This window comes from Hemicordylus capensis, chromosome 1 (assembly GCF_027244095.1).
Source record: "Hemicordylus capensis ecotype Gifberg chromosome 1, rHemCap1.1.pri, whole genome shotgun sequence".
NCBI classification, from domain to species: Eukaryota; Metazoa; Chordata; class Lepidosauria; order Squamata; family Cordylidae; genus Hemicordylus; species Hemicordylus capensis.
Genome location: NC_069657.1, coordinates 221,201,502 through 221,215,328, shown reverse-complemented (window position 1 = coordinate 221,215,328; position 13,827 = coordinate 221,201,502). Strand labels below are relative to the sequence as shown.

The 13,827-nt window shown below is 45.8% G+C and overlaps 1 protein-coding gene across 5 annotated transcripts in view; it reads right to left on the bottom strand.

Annotated features, from left to right (window-relative positions):
- The window catches only part of FAM117B (family with sequence similarity 117 member B), a 64,375-nt gene that overhangs the window by 10,716 nt on the left and 39,832 nt on the right, over positions 1 to 13,827 (bottom strand). For all 5 annotated transcript variants that reach the window (XR_008312589.1, XM_053280661.1, XM_053280675.1 and 2 more), the window contains exons 3-6: positions 4,649 to 4,741; positions 2,825 to 2,938; positions 1,657 to 1,800; positions 789 to 1,014 (exon numbers count right to left, since the gene is read on the bottom strand). Coding sequence is in view for 4 of the 5 variants with exons in the window: in XM_053280661.1 (XP_053136636.1) it covers positions 789 to 1,014; positions 1,657 to 1,800; positions 2,825 to 2,938; positions 4,649 to 4,741 (577 nt within the window). In the remaining variant the exon portion in view is untranslated. The remainder of the gene's footprint in view (positions 1 to 788; positions 1,015 to 1,656; positions 1,801 to 2,824; positions 2,939 to 4,648; positions 4,742 to 13,827) is intronic.

Sequence of the window (13,827 nt, the reverse complement as noted above, 5' to 3'; positions counted from 1 at the left end):
TTCCAGTATTTGTGGATACTAATGGGTTAAAACCCATGTATCCATGGTTCCTAAAGGGCCAGAAGTGACTGCAGAGATCACTTCTGGCCTCCATTTTGTTAGGAGGAGACAGGAGGAGCCATTTTATGACACACTTTGTGACTCATTGGGTGTGTGTGTGTGTGTGTGTGTACACATTTCCCTGTGGTTTGGGGGGCATTCCTGAACACATGGGGGACACATGGAGCACAACCAGAGTAAGTTCAGGCTTGGGACTTTAAATTTTTTCTTTCTCTACCATAGGACCTAACCCCTCTTTCCCCACAGACCTAATGCCTCATTACTTGCAATAGTAAGGGAGGAATGGAACCCCCATGAGTATCGAGGGAACGAGATTCTCCTATATTTGAACATTTTCACAACAGCCCCCCATGTTGCAAAAACAGTTTTTGAACCTGAAAGGAGTGTTTAAAAGCTGTTTGTGACACACAAGGTTGACTTTAAAAAAACAATGTCAAGTTCAATCCAGCTATTGCCTATCACAGGAATCAAGTAGCTTTTTGGATCCTAGCATAGACAAACATCAATTACAGGTAGGAACCTTTGAATATCACCTCCATCAATATTCCTAAATTTATTTCAACACCCTTTTCCTATAGTAAATAAATGGTGCATAGCTTGAAGGATTTTCAACATAGCAGCCAACATAGAACAAGTTTTTTAAACCAAAGCTAGGTCTAAAGTTTGTGACAGGACAGAAAGAGATGAAGGCATTTACAATTTTAGTCTGAGAATGTTCCAGGCAGTACCTTTATCTCTGGGGTCCACAAGCAGGTCATCAGCTGAGCATGGGCTCTCCTCACTGCCCTCATTGGAGATGGCAAGGAATGAGCTAGGGGACACAGACTGGGATCTGCTACTGTTGTTACTGCCCTTCTCTGCTCCACCAGGAGTTTGCGTATCAATGCTGCGAGTACTGCTGCTGCGCTGAATCAAAGGAGGTGGAGCTCGATGCCCATCTGGAATATCCTGTGGCTGTTAAGAAAAAACATATTACATACTCCTTGCCACGCAGCAGACTACTAATCTTGTCTGGAGAAGAATTACTTTACATGTTAATAGACTACTTTAGCCCTTTGTATCAATAAAGCTCTTTAGCAGAAGATTAGTTATTCTTCAGACTAAAAAAAGGGGGGAGGGGAGATGGAAGCCAAACTTAAGGAGATTTGGGGTCTTGTAAGGCACTCCAAGGAAGGGGAAATATATATCAACTTAAGAGGATTTAAAAGGATGAGCCTATACAAAAAGCAACCAAATTGCCTCTAGCAGGGTTCCTCATGACCCCCTTCTTAATGTCTCAATTTCTCCCACCTTAAAAAGGCTTCAACTAAAAATACTTCCAAATACATTTATCTTGGATATATTTAATGCAAAAACAGAGTGCAATCAAAAGGTATGTCTACTAAACTTTATGACTCTAAATATTTGAGGTTTCCCAGCACGGAGTCAGTATTAAAATAGTACTGAATATAAACTCCTTGCTCTTTCACTCTCCAGTGCCAGTTTTGAATCTGCTTGCTTACTAGCCTATTTGTTCTAAGGTAAAGTGTGCCATCAAGTCGATTTCAACTCCTGGCTCCAGCCACACTCATATTGGACTCATCCTAGTAGACTCACAATAAGTTGTTCCTCTTTCTCTCCTGTCTCCTTTATGATTATTTCAATCTCTTGATTCAACCCCTCTATGCTGTTGCGGAAACGTGATCCTGATGACTTTGCGATTGGTATTACGGGGACGAGTACACTCTTTGGGACAGGAGCCTGGAAACCCCAAAAGGTTAAAAGAAAGAGGTTACATCCCAATAGTTTAAAAATAGACAATCTATTCAGATTATAGTATCATTCTATTATAATGGCAAAATGAATTCCTAGCGGTTACTAAAATTTCTTTCACTTCATACAAGAGACATTTTACATATGCTCTTTGCTCTTTGAATGATTTACAACTCTTGAAAATTATTGGGATCACCATAACAGTTCACTCCCTGACACATATATTATACACCCTGTCCCCAATCAAGATACTCTGGTGAGCCAGGAAGAAAAGGCCTAGTAGTGGGGAAATTAATTTTAAAAATACACACAATTATTTGCAACATTTTAACATATCCTCCTTCTTAATTGAGATTACATAGTAAAAGACAGTGAATGGATTTCCTTATCTAGATAGAATATAAATATGTTTCAGCTTTTACATGTAACTAAAGCTGAGAGGTTAGCCTCAGAATTTTAACCTAAAGGCAGCCTCATATGACCAAAAAAAAAAAAAAAAAAAATCCAAACTACTGGTTATTGGAGATTGGTAGTGAGCTCAGTTTCCAGTGGGGGATGATGGTGATATGCCAACATTGGCCATGCTGTCAGAACCTGCCAATATTCTGTCCGACTTGAAGTTCCAAACCTGACATCTAACCAAGATGTGAAGTTGGTTACAGATGTTGGGTTCAGAATGGCAAGTTGGGCAGAATATGCCGACATTGGCAGATTCAAATGCCATGGCCAATGTTGGCATATTACCATCATCCCCCATTGAAAATTGGGCTTGCTGCCGATCTTCAGTAATCCAGTTATTGATCTCAGAGTTGTGCAAGGTAATCAAATGTAAAACAATAATTTGTTCAATGGTAAAGTTGCTTTTCATTAATTTTATCATCAATTTTATCCTGCCTCTTCCACAGTACTGGCATCCCTCAGACATTTGGAAGAGTTCCTATTGCCACACAGTACCTGAGATACAATCAGTTTTCCTGGCACTTAAAAAATCTACCGAGTGGTATAATCTTACCTGGCATTGATTAATGGCTGCATGATTACCATGGAATGGAGACTGCCTTTCTTTATCCCGATGATGCCTGCTGCTGTGTTTACTTCTTTGTAGTTGCTGGCGTAGCTTTGCAATCTAAAAGGATATTTTAGAGTTTCTCTTAAGATTTATAATGAAAATTCTGAATGGTTTTCTGTCAAAATTCAGATGGAAACATGACCTAGGAGCTACCCACAGTCTGCTAAAATTAAAAGGCCTATTCCTTCCCTCTGCACTGGACAGATCAAGAATAAGAACATAAGAACAGCCCTGCTGGATCAGGCCCAAGGCGGCCCATCTAGCCCAGCATCCTGTTTCGCACAGTGGCCCACCAGATGCCGCTGGAAGCCACAGGCAGGAGTTGAGGGCACGCCCTCTCTCCTGCGCTTACTCCCCTGCAACTGGTACTCAGAGGCATCCTGCCTTTGGGGCTAGAGGTGGCCTTTAGCCCTCCGACTAGTAGCCGTTGATAGACCTCTCCTCCATGAAGTTATCCAAACCTCTTTTAAAGCCATCCAGGCTATCAACACATCTCGTGGCAGAGAATTCCACAAGTTGATTATGCATTGTGTGAAAAAGTACTTCCGTTTGTTGGTCCTAGATTTCCCGGCAGTCAATTTCATGGGATGATCCCTGGTTCTAGTGTTATGTGTGAGAGAGAAGAATTTCTCTCTATCCACTTTCTCCACACCATGCATAATGTTATAGATCTAGGATCCTATCCTTATAGAACAGGATGTCTATACACTACTTAGATCATGTTTAAATCTTTTCCCCATCCCTAATTTGGTTTGGAGTGGAAAGAAGACCATCCCAGATATATGAAGGCACATAGATCCCGAAAAAGATCTAAGCTGTTTCCAGTCCACCTTTGTTGAACGGAGAAGGGGGAAAGGTTTGTGCCTCACTAGGTGGAACTCCTTCTCCACTGAAACTTGGTACAGAACAGACATAGGCTGACAGTAACATAAGTCTCAGTCCCAAGTGCGATAAGAGGACCACATGAAGTCTGGCACGGCACAATCACCCCATCGTTGTTCTGCAGATATAAAAGCAAGCTGACATTGGCATTAAGGGGCCAGAAAAAGAGTCATGCCCAGGCAGACTGCCATGGCTTCATCATGACTTGGATGTTGGGGCCATGATAGAGATTCTCCTACCTCAAAAGGAACCGCATGACTTTGCTGCATCTATACCACTTAGTTGTAGCTTCTGTTGCTTATTTTGTCAAGGTTTAGTTTCATGGGATTGCCTTTTTCCACAAGGAGGTACCAATTCAAAGGGTCTGTGGAGATCATCTAGCTTCCCATTGCCAGTCACAATGAATATTATAGTAAGCAAATCCTGGATGTTCATTGTGGCCAAATTATAGAAATAAAGAACAACTTTGTATATTTCACTGGCAGTGACATTAAAACAAATCCCAAACTTAAAAGTTGATTCCAGAAAAGTAGTTGAGGTCCTCTACTCCTAGTAACATCTCTATTGTTATTTCAGTACTATAAAACTGAAAGTTATCTTCTAACTACTGCACTAGTCTCTCTACACTAAGGATGATGCCCTGCTCCTCATTACAGCTTTCTACTCTTTATTAAAGTGCTGAAACATGATTCTCTCAGTCTTTAAAATGGGAAGTCAAAAGTTATTCCTCTTAACAAAAATATCCTGTATGTCTGCTTTCTCATGTCGTTCATGTAGCAAGACTGAATGGTAGTAATTTCTGTGCACAATAAGGCAGAGGGTAGGGGTATATGCAAATACGATGGTAAACAGGTATCTTGACTTCAATACAATATATTTCCCAACCTCTTTGAGTTGGTCTGTGCTGCCCCATGATGCTGAGCGCTTATGAGAGCCTTTCTTCTTTTCCAAGTATTCTTCAGCCCAAGCACTCTCAGTCTAAAAAAAAAAGAAGAATATTTTAAACTCACAAGCTTACTATAAGTAGGGTGGATAGAAATTGTTTTTAAGTTGTATTTTTTCCTAAAATTTCAGTTATTTCAAATATCCTTTAAAAAAAATCCGGTTTAAAATGGAATCTGAATAGAATACAAGTATGTTGAAGTTAACATGTGTGATCTCTTAAATGCACAATTTTGATCTATCACCAAACACTCATTCAGCTAGCTTTTAGGAACATAGGAAGCTGCCATATACTGAGTCAGACCATAAGTCCATCTAGCTCAGTATTGTCTACACAGACTGGTAGCAGCTTCTCCAAGGTTGCAGGTAGGAATCTCTCTCAGCCCTATCTTGGGGAAGCCAGGGAGGGAACTTGGAACCTTCTGCTCTTCCCAGAGTGGCTCCATCCCGAGGGAAAATCTTACAGTGCTCACACTTCTAGTTTCCCATTCAAATACAACCAGGGCAGACTCTGCTTAGCTAAGGGGACAAGTCATGCTTGCTACCACAAGACCAGCTCTCCTCTCCTGTGCAAAACAAACTAGTACAAAAATATTCATGCACCCGTTGTGGCGCGCGTGCGCACTCGCCACCGCCGTGCGCACTCCGTACGCGTCACATGTTGATGTGTGAAGTCTGCGGAGCGCACGCGCGGCAGCGAGTACGCACGCACGCCACAACGGGCGAATGCGTACGGTATATTAAAGCACTATCAGGCTAACGACGGGGCCAGGGGCGGCAGAGAGGAGCGTTGCCGCCCCAAAACCTTTTGGAAAATCCATAACGCTGGGGGGGGGGGAAGAGCGGCAGCGGGGGGGGGGGGTAAGTACCACCACCCCGGCCCTTAAAGCTACAACCCCCCACGTGCCCGAGCCGCCGGACCGGCTCGGAACTGGACCGGTTTGGAGGCCTCCAGAATGGCCTCCGGACCGGTTCGGGCACACCCCTATATGGCACAATGGTCATATATATTGTTTTGGCCAGGCTAGATATTCATAATAAGACTGTCAACACAGATGTTTACTTTCCATCTCATGAAGAAACACTGTTCTTCCTGCTCCAGACAGGGCCAATCAAAAGGCTTTTCTCATAGCTAGGAAGGAGGAGCAATCCTCTCAGCCTTAGTTCTTTGCCCTGTCTCGCTCCTGCAGGCTGCAAGATAGCTTTGCTCTGCAAAATTCTTTGAAAAGTGTGAGGAGATTTGAATTTATTGCTTCCCTCCCCTGCACCTCTCCCTATGTTGGCTAGTGAGAGTCAGGGGGAACTGGGGAGACAGCCGTATAACCAACTGCCTAACAACCTCTGCTGTGGCGCTTCACGGCTCTACCAACATGGCTGATCGTGCCCCATGCAGCGAAAGAGAGGCTTCTCCTTTGAAGGACTGAACTTCACAGGCTGCCTGTCAGCCCGCATGGGTGGCTGCGACCACTCCCGCCACCATCATTCGTAAAAAGAAAGCCACGAAGTCCAAGGACGCAGTGAAGAAGAAAGCAACCCATAAAAGTAAGACCCCAGACCAGGAAGTTTTACCAGTAGATATGGGGGAAGGCACCTCGACCATAGCGGAGGGGCAGGGCTTGCAAGCAGCTGCGCTGAGTGGCCAGCCAAGAAGCAGCCAGGCAGCGGAGGAGGTGCGTTCAGGCACAGGTCTGACTGCCAAATGCTCACATCCTTCAGGGGCGGCCATACAAGAGGGCAAAGGGGGAGAGAGAGGATATACCCCCAAGATGTGTCGCATTGCTCCGCCGGGTCGTGAAGGAGGAGCTTGGTAAGCTGGCCTGGCCTCAGGTTCCCACCTTTCCCCCCCAATTCCACCATTTCTGATATAGGGAAAGCTTGACAGCACAGCTCCAGTTCTGCACGGGCCTAGTACCTTCTGAAGTGGGGATCACCGAGAACCACCCAGGTCCTTTCTCCACATGGGTCCCGGGTCCCAGCGCTGTCCACAGTGGCTCCAGTCCTGACTGAGCCCAATTCTGATTCTTCGGCTGAGGAAGAGGGGGAACTGTTGGGGGATGAGGCAGCCTCCTCACAATCTCCTTCGTTTCAGCTTTTCAATTCAGCAAATTTTCCTGTGCTTCTTCATAAGGCTCGCAAGAGTCTGCGCTTAGAGGAGACTATTCAGTCAGCGCCTGAGCAACCAGAAGGGGACCCTGACCTCCTGCCATCCATACAGGTGCCAGAAGTATCTGTGCCCTATCCAAAGTTGTTTTCACACGTTATTCAGGCTGAGTGGGACAGGCCCACAGATAGTAAGGGGTCTCTCCCTACAGTTAGGCAATGTTATTCTTCAGCCAAACCAATGATGGAAAAGTTAAAGGTGCCACCCATAGACACAGAAGTGGCCGCCTTGGTGACGGGGGCCATGCTTCCTAAGGATGGGGATGAGGTCCTCAGAAATCAAGAGGATAAGAAATGTGATGCAGCTCTGCGCAGGTCACATGAGCTACAGCCCTGTCGACGAGAGCCTCCATGACCAACTCCATTTTTGCAAGGGTGTCTACTTTGTGGGTGAGGCAATTGTTGCCACTCGTTCCACCTGAGCTACCAAAGTTACGCCAGGGGTTAAACAAACTGGGAAAGGCAGTGGTCTTTATGGTAGATTCTTCCCTGGATGCCAACCAGCTGTCTGCTAGGTCTCTAGCCTCAGACGTTACTGTTTGTAGGATGCTGTGGTTGAAAAACTGGAAGGTTGATCAGAAGTCTAGGAGTAACCTAGCCAACCCGGCCTCTAAGGGTAGAAAGTTGTTCAGTGAAGAATTAGAGCCCATTCTGATAAGAGAAAAGATTTATTTATTTTTACATTTCTATACCGCCTTTCGTTAAAAGAAAACCCCAAGGCGGTTTGTGGGTGGTGGGCAGGATGCAGGCATTTGCACAAGTTTGAATGTTGTCATGCAAGGATGCCAGGGTCTTCCAGACCATCTCCAAAGGATACTCTTTGGAACTTGCCTCCCAACCTCCAGACTAATTTCTCCCCTCTCCAAGGTTGCAAAGGAGGAGCAAAAACTCACTGATACTGAGTGTCATTCGCCACTTGTAACAGATTCACGTTGTTGAACTGGTTCCTATGGGGGGGGAAGGGTTGTGGATTTATTCATTCCTTTTTCTGGTTCCCAAGAAAAATGAGGAATGGAGGGCTATACTGGACCTCTAATTTGTGAACAAGTTCCTGAGGAAAAAGAGGTTCTGAATTGAGATCCTCCATTCTATTCTGATGGCCCTTCAAGAGAGGGATTTACTGGCATCAGTAGACCTCAAGGAGGCTTACCTCCATGTGCCAATCCATCCCCAGGACCAGCAATTCCTTCACTTTTCCTACCGCAATGTCCATTACCAATATTGGGCACTCTCTTTTGGTCTGTCGACTGTGCCACAAGTGTTCACCAAGATCATGGTGGCACTTGTGGCGCATTTGAGGACTGAGGGGAGAGAATCACCAAGGATGTCAAACACAGACATTTTAAATTTCAAAAGAGGAAACTTCTCCAAAATGAGGAGTATGGTGAAAAGAAAGCTGAGGGGGGAAATCAGGAGAGTCACATTGCTCCAGAGTGCATGGCGTTTACTCAAAACCACAATACTAGAAGCCCAGTTAGATTGTATACCCAAAAGGAGGAAAGGTACCACTAAGTCCAGGAGGATGCCAGCATGGCTAACGGGTACCGTCAAGGAAGCCATAAAAGGGAAGAAGACTTCCTTCCGAAATTGGAAGGCCTGTCCAAATGAAGAGAACAGAAAGGAACACAAACTCTGGCAAAAGAAATGCAAGGTGACAATAAGGGAGGCAAAAAGAGAGTTTGAGGAACATTTAGCCAAAAGTATCAAGGGGAATAACAAAAACTTATTTAAGTACATCAGAAGCAGGAAACCTGCCAGGGAGGCGGTTGGGCCATTAGACAATGAGGGAGTGAAAGGGATTATTAAGGAGGATATGGAGGTTGCAGAGAAACTGAATGAGTTCTTTGCATCTGTCTTCACGGCAGAGGATACTGAGCATATACCTGTTCCTGAACCAGGCTTTTTAGGGATGGAGGCTAGAGAGCTGAGTCTGATAGAAGTGACAAGGGATGATGTTCTGAACTGTCTGGAAAAACTGAAAGCTAACAAATCACCAGGGCCGGATGGCATCCATCCAGGAGTCCTCAAAGAACTCAAATGTGAAATTGCTGACCTCCTTGCTAAAATATTTAACTTATCCCTGAAATCAGGCTCTGTACCAGTGGACTGGAGAGTAGCAAATGTAACACCGATTTTCAAAAAGGGATCCAGGGGCGATCCGGGAAATTACAGGCCGGTTAGCCTAACGTCCGTTCCAGGCCGTTAGTTCCTAACGTCCGCATCCTCAAGGATAAAATTGTAAAGCACCTAGAAGAACAGGCCCTGCTGGGAGTGAGCCAGCATGGCTTCCGCAAAGGTAAATCTTGCCTCACCAACCTTTTGGACTTCTTTGAGAGTGTCAACAAGTATGTGGATAAAGGTGATCCAAAGGTGGATAAAGGTGATCCTGGACTTCCAAAAAGCTTTTGACAGAGTTCCTCATCAAAGACTCCTGAGGAAACAGCTGTCATGGGATAAAGGGACAAGTACATGTGTGGATTGCTAACTGGTTGAAAGACAGAAAACAGAGGGTAGGTATAAATGGAGAGTTTTCACAATGGAGGGAAGTAAGAAGTGGGGTCCCCCAGGGATCTGTACTGGGACCAGTGCTTTTTAATTCATTCATAAATGATCTAGAAGCAGGGGTAAGCAGCGATGTGGCCAAATTTGCAGATGATACCAAACTTTTCCGGGTAGTGAAATCCAAAATGGATTGTGAGCAGCTCCAAAAGGATCTCTCCAAACTGGGGGAGTGGGCGACAAAATGGCAAATGCGGTTCAATGTTAGCAAGTGTAAAGATGCACATTGGGACGAAAAACCCCAACTTCAAGTATATGCTGATGGGATCTGAGCTGTCGGTGACGGACCAGGAGAGGGATCTTGGGGTTGTGGTTGACAGTTCGTTGAAAGTGTCAATTCAATGTGCAGCAGCTGTGAAAAAGGCAAATTCCATGCTAGGGATCATTAGGAAGGGTATTGAAAATAAAACGGCTAACATTTTAATGCCCTTATACAAAACTATGGTGCGACCACACTTGGAGTACTGCGTACAATTCTGGTCACCACATCTTAAAAAGGACATTGTTGAACTGGAGAAGGTACAGAAGAGGGCAACCAAGATGATCAGGGGCCTAGAGCACCTTTCTTATGAGGCAAGACTACAACACCTGGGGCTTTTTAGTTTAGAAAAAAGACGACTGCGGGGAGACATGATAGAGGTCTATAAAATCATGCATGGCATGGAGAAAGTGGAGAGAGAGAGATTCTTTTCCCTCTCACACAACACTAGAACAAAGGGTCACTCCATGAAATTGATTGCCAGGAGATCTAGGACCAACAAACGGAAGTACTTTTTCACACAACGTGTGATCCACTTGTGGAACTCTCTGCCACAGGATGTGGTGACAGCCAACAACCTGGATGGCTTTAAGAGGGGTTTGGATGACTTCATGGAGGAGAGGTCTATCAATGGCTACTAGTCAGAGGGCTGTGGGCCACCTCCAGCCTCAAGGGCAGGGTGCCTCTGAGTACCAGTTGCAGGGGAGTAATGGCAGGAGAGAGGGCACGCCCTCAACTCCTGCCTGTGGCTTCCAGCGGCATCTGGTGGGCCACTGTGCGAAACAGGATGCTGGACTAGATGGGCCTTGAGCCTGATCCAGCAGGGCTGTTCTTATGTTAGGGGGTTCACCTTTACCCTTACCAAGACGATCTGTTGATCAGGTCTCAGTCAGTCCAGAAGAGTCTAGAGGACATTCAGATCACTTTCTCGGTGCTCAGGGACCACAGTTTCATTGTCAACATCCAAAAGAGTTCCCTGCATCAGGATCCTTCATCTGGGGGCTGTTATGGATATAATTTGGGGGTGGTGATTTCCCTTACTTTCGAGCACAGGAAGAAACCGATGGCCAAGTGCCAAGTGCTGACTTGTAGGCCCAGGGCCGACATCGTTTCTCTCAGCCAATTGCAGGAGGTGATGTTTTCTACTATTAGGATAGTTCCATGGGGACGGTTCCATGCATGGCAACTCCAGTGGTTCCTCCTGCCATGGCAGGAGCAGGTCATGGAGCACTCCAGGTTCAATGTCACCTTGCCAGGGTGGGTAACTTTTTCACTGGCGTGGTGGACGACATCAGCCACTCTAAAGGGTGTCAGGTTTCTCCTGGTCACTCGAATCCAGGTCACAACCGATGCCAGCCTGCAGGGATGGGGGGCCCATTGTCACCATCTGCTAGCAGCAGGGGCTTTGGTCAGAAGCGGAAGAGGCAAATTCCATAAACTGGCTAGAGCTACGGGCCGTATGGTATGCCCGTCAGGAATTTTGACCGGTTCTCCAAGGCCGTCACGTTCTGGACAGAACAGACAACGCGATGGCAAAGGCCCATATAAATCACCAGGAGGCACAAGGTCCCAAGTTCTGATGAGTTTGGCGGACAGGTTACACTTTTGGGCAGAGCTCCATCTTTTATCTCTGGAGACCGATCATGTCAGAGGAATATTCAATACGGTGGCAGACTGGCTAAGCCGGTCGCAGTTGAACCAGGTGGAATGGGCTCTGAACAACCAGTCATTCGATAGGATTGTCCAGAGGTCTGGTTGCCCAGTGATTGATTTGTTCACCTCTCCAGTCAACGCCAAGCTGCCTCAGTTCCTGTCGAGGTACCTCTCCCCAGGGGCCAAAGGGACAGATGCACTGACGGCAACTTGGTCGGAGGACCTAGTTTATGCTTTCCCTCCAGTGGCTATACTTTCCCAGACAATGCAAAAAATCCATCAGGAGAAGGCAGAGGTGATTCTAGTGGCACCTCATTGGCTGCAGAGGGCTTGGTTTTCAGACCTGGTGGAGTTGTCCCTGGAGCCGTAAAGGCTCTGGGGTTCCATCCCCTCTTCTTCACCAAGGACTAGTCTTTCACCCGGAGCCCGAATGGCTCAACCTATTCGCGTGGAGATTGAGCGGGTGTTTCTAGTGGCTTGTGGCTACTCGGGGGCAGTCCAGAATACAATCTTGGCCTCCTGCCATCCTTCAACTGTTAAAATCTATCACTCAACATGGAAGGCTTTTACCAAGTGGTGGCACACACAGGGTGCTTTGTCTGTGTCTGCTTCAACAAGCCATGTTCTGGGATTTCTTTGCTTTTTAAAATTTTATTGGTTTTTACAATATCTTTACAATCCCATCACATCTATGTTCTGGGATTTCTGCAAAAAGGGTTAGATGACTACCCTTAGGAGGCAGGTCTTTGCCCTATCCTTGGTCTGGGAGGAGCAAGGGATGTCGTCTTTATCCAGTCACCCTCATGTCCAGAGGTTCCTGAAATGGGCAGCGGCTCTTAATCCACCTACGGTGCACAGATTCCCTACGTGAGACCTTAACTTGGTGCTACAGGCTCTTACCAAACATCCGTTCGAGCCTCTAGGGTCAGTGTCCCTTAAACTCTTATCCTTTTTATTTTTATTCTTGGTTGCAATAACATCCGCAAGGAGAGTATCTGATCTGGGAGCTCTTTCAGTGTGGAAGGAACTATGCTTAGTCTTCCCTGATTATGTTCTCCTCCAAACTGATCCTATCTATTTAGCAAAGGTCAATTCTGTTTTTCACAGGTTTCAAGAGTTGATGTTACCTTCTTTTTGTCCAAGACCCGTGTCTAAGGAAAAGGAATGGCACACCTTGGATGTGCGCAGGGCCCTGAAGACGTACCTAACACGCACTAAGACCTTCAGGGTCTTGAGTCCCTTTTTGTTTCTTTTAGGGATTGTTCACTGGGTAAGAAGGTATCCAAATCCACCCTCTCTAGGTGGATCTGCCAATGTATACAGCTGGCCTACCTGGCAAAAGGGATGCCTTCTCCAGAAGGCACTCTACCAGAAGGCACTCTACCAGAAGTGTGGTGGCTTCAGCCTCTCTGCCCACCTTGGCTCCATTGGTGGATATTTGTCAGGCCTCCACCTGGTAGTGTTTATCAACTTTAGTTAAACATTATAAAATAAAGAACTGGGCTTCTGCCGATGCTTCTTTCAGTAGAAGCATCCCCTGCTAACTGGGAAAAAGAGGCACCTTTTACCATGGTGATTCTCTTTATTTAGCAGGGGGAGAGTAACTGGCCCTATCCACCCCCAGCACAGTACTTCCAGTGACTGTTGCTGGGGTCTATCTTATGTTTCTTTTTAGAATGTGAGCCCTTTGGGGACAGGGTTCCATCTTATTTATTTGTTTGTTATTTCTCGGTGTAAACCGCCCTGAGCCATTTTTGGAAGGGCGGTATAGAAATCAAATTATTTATTATTATTATTATTATTATTATTATTAGAAGGGTTCTGCAGCAGGTGGTGCCGTCCTAGGAACCAGACTCTCCAAGGCCTACCATGTATGTTACAAGGGGCTCTAGTAGATCCCATCCTATTGGTAGAGACAATGAATCATTGGTACTTACCTGAAAGGTCATTCTCCTCAGAAGTATGGGTTGTATCCGCCCCGCCCAGGTTCGTCTGGGTTCTTTTTCTTCTGTCCTTTTGTCTGTGGGCAGCGGTCCTTTCTGGGTGGACTGTTCTCCCCAGAGGGTGTTGTGCTAGTGATAAGCTTTATTCCATTGGGTTTTTTCCTTCCCTTGTGTGTTTGTATTTGGCACCTTGGTCTGCTTGTAGGTTTCTCTATGGTTTTTTCCCCTTTCTGATTATGGCGCGTCAGAGAGCTGGCTAAATACTGAGGCTGAGAGGATTGCTCCTCCCTCCTGGCTATGAGAAAAGCCTTTTGATTGGTCCTGTCTGGAGCAGGAGGTTGAGACAACCCATCCTATTGACGAATACAACCCATACTTCTGAGGAGAATGACCTTTCAGGTAAGTGGCAACAATTCATTCTACCTAGTAACTACTAGCCCCTGCCTTAGAAAGGTTCTAAGCACTTAAATATTCAAGTAAATGTTCTTGAATGTACAGTAGAACCTTGTTATTCATGGTACTGCTATTTGTGGTACCACATATTAGCG